We start from the raw sequence: 5,769 nt of genomic DNA, 5'->3' as shown, positions 1-5,769 counted from the left end.
GTGATCACAACTATCCATTGACTAAACCAGTGTCAAAAGAGATATGCATTAAGCAGACCATTACTTGTCAACTTTTATCGTCTCGAACGATGGCAGCGCTATGGCGCTTTATAAACCATGTTTGGCGACAACACTAATTACTTCTACCATGTACATTGTTTATTGGTGTAATAGAGATTTTGCATTTATGCTTTTGCAGGCGATTATTTACAACACATGTTGCAACTAATGACATCATGGAATATCGTTCGTGATGTTTCATACTTGAAGCCACAAAAGCTGAAACTGGAGAGATATCCATCGAGTTTGCGGAAATGGAAATAATCTTGACTCACAAATATACATTTTTCGTTTGGCTGTTAGCTCGCTTTCTAATAGTTTTAGCTGAAAAAGCAGAAATTACATCTTAGAGAATAGAACTCTGTCAAGACTCATCCAAACATGCAAGACAACCAAGAACCAACCTTGTATCTTAGAATGCTTGAAAATGGTGAAGCTGGAAAGGAATACAGAAGAACAAGGCAAAACTTGCATATACATTACACATTTTTTGGCAACAACCCACATGAATAGCTACTTTTATGAAAATGACACGACAGGACTAATTTCATTTTAATCCTTAGCATTTTAAGTCCCAATAGAACAACAGGTACTAAGGCAATGACCATCTTTTGCATTCTCCTTTTTTTCTTTCTTTGCTCTCTCGGCTGGAATTTGTGGACAAATACAATTTTTTGCATGTACTTAAATTGTGTGTTGCAGGCAATTTCGGACAAGGCGACTAACTAAAGGGTAGGGATTGGGATAAAATCAATTTAGAAAAGTATCATTGGATACAGGACAGATTTACAATGAGGGAAATCCTGCAGCTAAAACGAAACTATCCCTAAACTTACAGGGGAGGGGGTAAAACGTGTTCTTTATCCTAAATGAATTAATGTACCTTTATGATTTGCAGAGCCAATCTTGGACGGCAAGTCTAATTGAGTGATTGGGAGTGAGAAGCAAATGAATCAATTTTAAATTAGTCATTGGAGAAGTATCATGTCCATTTTCCAACCATTCGCGTATGGCATCCCCTTCATATGTAAATCCATCTGCTGCAATTTGAGGATCATGCATTATTTCCTGAAGAAAGAAGCCAATATAAAACATGAGCCACGTAGTATACAACAACTATATTCTTGGCACAAAAAGAAGGAGAGAAAAAGGGTCCTTCAGATTTATCAGGTTTTAGTGATTTATCAGCTTTATGGGGGCTACTAAATCTACTTAAGGTTTTTTGGTAGTTAAAAAAAGATAAATTACCTGAAGGATTGGACATAAGAAAAACGACGGTACGGGTCTCTCTTCTGAAACATGTAACTGTTCCAATTCTCTTACAAGAGCAGGTGTTAACTCTGGCCTGTTTCTGCGATTTTGAGCGCAACATTGCAAACCCAGTTCTGCCAACCGTGATGCTACAGATAAAGGCCATTCTCCGGATGAAGAATCAAGAATTGAAGACAATTTTCCACATGAAACTGCATGGCGAACTAGAACTGCTAATCCAACTGGAGTCCTGCCAGTAAGGAGTTGCAAAATAATAAGCCCGAAGGAGTAGGTGTCAGACTTGGGTGTCAGTACCCCAGTTCTTTGAAACTCAGGATCCGTATATGTGAAAGCACCTTTTGGCTCTGTGCTCAAGTGGAAACTAGCACTATAGTGAGACTCTTCTGTCACAAGCCTGCTAAACCTGAATTCACATATCTTGCAACTAAGTGAAGAATCAAGAAGTATAGTCTCGGGCTTAAGATCACCGTGGATAATAGCTTCCGGTTGAAATGAGTGTAAGAAGCAGAGTGCACTGGATATTTCGGCAATCATTCGTGCTCTAATATTCCACGTCAAAGGGATAATGTTACTTTTACGGAATAGGTAGTCTTGAAGAGTTCCATTCGGGAGATACTCATATACAATGGACCATGCATCGGGGCAAACACCAAGCAAGGTCAATAGATGAGGATGTTGGAGACTACTAAGAATTTGAACCTGGTCACAAGAATAATATGATCTGAATCAGGCAGTCGTACAAAAGAAAAAAAGAGACATTTGATTTGGCCATTCTTGAGAATAGAATATATTTCCATTTTTTGTTGTGTGGAAGAAACAAAAAGAGATTTAAATTCATAGGCCTAAAATATCGTGTTTCCACCTCCAATTCCCTCAAGCAATCCAAAACTTATTTGAAGAAAAACATTTTAAAAGCAGAAAAACCATTATGAGGAAACTGACCTCTCGATGAAACTCTGCTGGTCCTTGCACATTATGTTGATGGAACTTCTTTATAGCAACAGTTCTACCCAACATTTCCCCCTTATATATAATACCAAATCCACCTTGCGCAATTTTAAAGCTCTTGGAAAAATTACATGTAGCATTTTCAATATCTGATAATGAAAACTCTGCTAACTCAGGCAGTTCTACGGCAAATCCAATGACCCCGTTGTAATGTGCTGCTCCGATTTGCCCACGACTTTTCCACCGTTCCAGCCAGCGGAGGGCTTCCATTTTCTGTCTCCTAATCTGCTGTCTTTCTTGCCACAAGGTTGATATTGATGTTTGAATTAGCAAGAGCTCGTGTGCAGCTTCATCTCGCCTACGGGTTGCTTCCTTAGCACGGCTATCTAGTAGGGCCACATTTCTCATGGTCATTTGTAGCTCTCCGGAAATATTTTCACTCTCTTCTAAGAGCTTTTGTTGTTCTGTTACGGTAACTCTAAGTGCATCCTCAGCCTCTTTCCTGAGCTCCACCTCATGGGCATGGGCAGATTCAAACAATTTGACCTAAAGATAGAAGATATAATTAAGTTGGGAGAGATGTCATGAAATTCATAACTCAATTATAACACAGACCTAATAACATCATTTGTACTAGTTTGGATATATACAGATAAACCTGCCTCTTCTTCAATTCTGACCTGACATAGGTCATGTCTCATGAAATCATAGGCGAGGTCTATGACAAACTACGAAAACAAATGCAAAGACCAGAAGCTTCTTTTCTGACAAAAGTTGTGCAGCATATAGATTATGCTTACCTTCTGTATGGCTTCCATGGCTTCGATTTCCAACCTCCTGCAGTTTAATAGTTCTGCAAATGACTCATCTGTTGCTGCCTCAGCTTCTCTTTCGGTTTCAATAAGTTGACTGTTAATTCTTTCTTCCATGTCCTCTAAATATGCATCTTGATAAACCCCAACAGAATTTTGCGGAGAACAATAACTGCTACCACGGGACGATTTGGATGAATTAGTGGCTTCAGTTTCTATGATTTCACCCAGATTCAAGCTTCTAATTCCAGAACAAACTGTAGTTCTAGCAGAATTTGGTTGAAGATATTCCGAATGGGGTAATTCGTTCTTACCATTTTGAGAAGATCTAAATCTCAAGCTTTCTGTTGCTGCAATTTCAGGTTGAGTGCCTGAAGACAAAGAACATGGTTTTTCAGAAGCCTCTCTTGTCCAAATGTGTCTGCCTTTATAGATAAACCATATTTCACAAAACAGGGGAGCATGTTTGGAAGTGTAATTTGCTTTCCCGGAATTCCTTTTCACTTTCATGCAACTGTAAATTTTCATTATGATCTGGTAAGTAGAAAGCTTTATCTGTCCCTTCTATGAAAGAAAAGGGAGAAAGAATGTAACTACAAAGAATATAGACATAGAACGTAAAATACTTACAATCAAAATAAAATAAAAAGTCCACCTTTTCCAATCCAAAGAAATTGGGACAGAGCCAGATTCTTCCCTTAGGGGGCAGGAAAAGTCAGTAAAAAAATTATGCTATTGGTGGAATTTCCTTACAATCATTACACAGAAACTTTTATGTGAACTACTAGCCTACTAGGGTGCTCTAATTAATATGGATGAATTTCATAGAATCATTGTTGGATGTCCTGTGATTTGATGCAATGATGCATATGCTTTTTCTGAGATGGCTGGTGTGTGTGAATTGGGTAATGTTAGTGTCAAGAAAATACCCCTACGATAACAGCTCATGAGAAATTCACAGATCTTTGGGAGTGAATTGCTTCGGAAGGAGAAAGCTTCCCAGCTTTGTAGTAAAATGCTGATGGTTTAATCTATTTCACTAAATATCTATATGAGGATACTTGTATCATATTTTACCCTATGTGTATGTAGTCTTGATCTCCCTCGTTTTTTTTACCATACTGGGCGATGTAGAACTTGTTAGAAGTTTTTTCAATCATTCTCACAGCATAGGCAAGGCAATTATTCCCTCCGTCTCATTTTATTCACCGGTTAAGGTAATATGCACATTGCAATGCACAAAAAGACAGTCGGACAGCGGGAGTACATACAGAAGATACAAACTCCCACTCCCCTCTATAAGACATAAAGTTGCAAAAATAAAAATCTAAAACAGTTAAAAAAAACATCCATCAACTACGCAATCTTACTTTTCCGATTCCGCTCCAATTACAAGCTTTGTAATATTATGTTTAACAACCAAATCAACAATTCCTTTCTGGACTTGGCTGGCTTCCGTTACAATAACGCTCGCCTTCACCTGCAATAAATCCATATCAACACAAACAATCAATAATTGGTTTCATACCCAACAAACTTTCACACACAATTTTTTTTTCAGTTAAAACAATTCACCTAAAATCGAATCATAAAACACAAAAAAACACATTAATAGTTCCAAATAATGAATCAAATCATAATGCAAAAGAAGCACAGATATCTACCTTAGATGCAAAGCAAATTCTCAAATACTTATCAGTTAATCTCATGGTCTGTTCTCTTTCCTCTCTTCTAAAAGCAGATACCACTTCAGGATTAGCTTGGGAAGCTGGCATTTTCCCCACTAAGTAACAAAATTAAACAAATTAACAACAAAATTAAGCTAATTAAGTAGAGCAAAAGGTATATTCAAATTCAACATTAAAATTGAATGAATTAAACTTACATAAAGTAGGTATAACAGGAGAAGGTTGATAAACATGAAGAATAACAATTTCAGCATTCCGAAAGTGATTAAAAGTCCATTGAAGCAAGGTAGTGGTTTTGTGAAGCGATTTACCAAGAGCAAGATGAACTTTATTAGGGTTTGTAGGTGAAGATTGTTGATGTTCCATGGGTTGGTTCTGAGGTAGAGAAGAAAAGGGAGAAGTGTGTGAAGGGATCAAAAGCTTCATGATTGGTGAAATGGATTGAATGATTATTGGAGGAGGAAGAGGAAGTGGGGTACCACAAGAAAAGGGGGGGTGTGGATAGGAATGGAAATTTTATGATGAAATGTGAATTAGTTTTTGGATTTGAAAAGAGAAAAGTGAGAGTTATTAGAGGTTTGACTTTTATGGTCATGGCGTGCGGAACGAATTCTGACTCGTGTTATTTTGGTTTCTACTATTTTGTTGATGTGAAAAGTGGAAACGACGACGTTTTAGTTTAGTTTCTGTTAATCATGAGGTTAAAATTAATTAAAATAAGTAAATGTTGTTTTGTCCGTGTTTAATTACGCGCCAATGTTTGCAAATGCTATGTGACGCATTTTCAACTACTTTAACTGCCGCATTCTTTTTTACTTTTTCCTTCAAGTAAAAATTGTCTCATTTCACACTGATTTTGTTTCTATATTTTAATGTTTTAAAATTCGGATATCGATTTATGTTTAATTGATTAAATATTTTAATTAGTAATTCTAATATATTATTTAAGATTACATTTTAAAAGTTTTTTAAAATTTAAAATTGTGTCA

At 36.7% G+C, this 5,769-nt stretch overlaps 1 protein-coding gene across 1 annotated transcript; it reads right to left on the bottom strand.

Moving 5' to 3' along the window:
* Positions 1-507: 507 nt before the first annotated feature.
* LOC127087166 (U-box domain-containing protein 33) lies at positions 508-5,369 on the bottom strand. The gene is made up of 7 exons (XM_051028029.1): positions 4,978-5,369; positions 4,757-4,875; positions 4,463-4,572; positions 3,081-3,606; positions 2,275-2,826; positions 1,309-2,031; positions 508-1,128 (listed from the first exon to the last, which is right to left on the bottom strand). Exons 1-7 carry the CDS (start codon positions 5,204-5,206, stop codon positions 946-948), a joined length of 2,442 nt encoding a protein of 813 aa, XP_050883986.1. The 5' UTR covers positions 5,207-5,369; the 3' UTR covers positions 508-945.
* Between the last annotated feature and the right edge of the window lie 400 nt (positions 5,370-5,769).

The sequence above is a fragment of the Lathyrus oleraceus genome, chromosome 5 (assembly GCF_024323335.1).
Source record: "Lathyrus oleraceus cultivar Zhongwan6 chromosome 5, CAAS_Psat_ZW6_1.0, whole genome shotgun sequence".
Taxonomy (NCBI): domain Eukaryota; kingdom Viridiplantae; phylum Streptophyta; class Magnoliopsida; order Fabales; family Fabaceae; genus Lathyrus; species Lathyrus oleraceus.
Note: the sequence above shows the minus strand (reverse complement) of the source record. Positions and strands in the feature narration are given on the sequence as shown.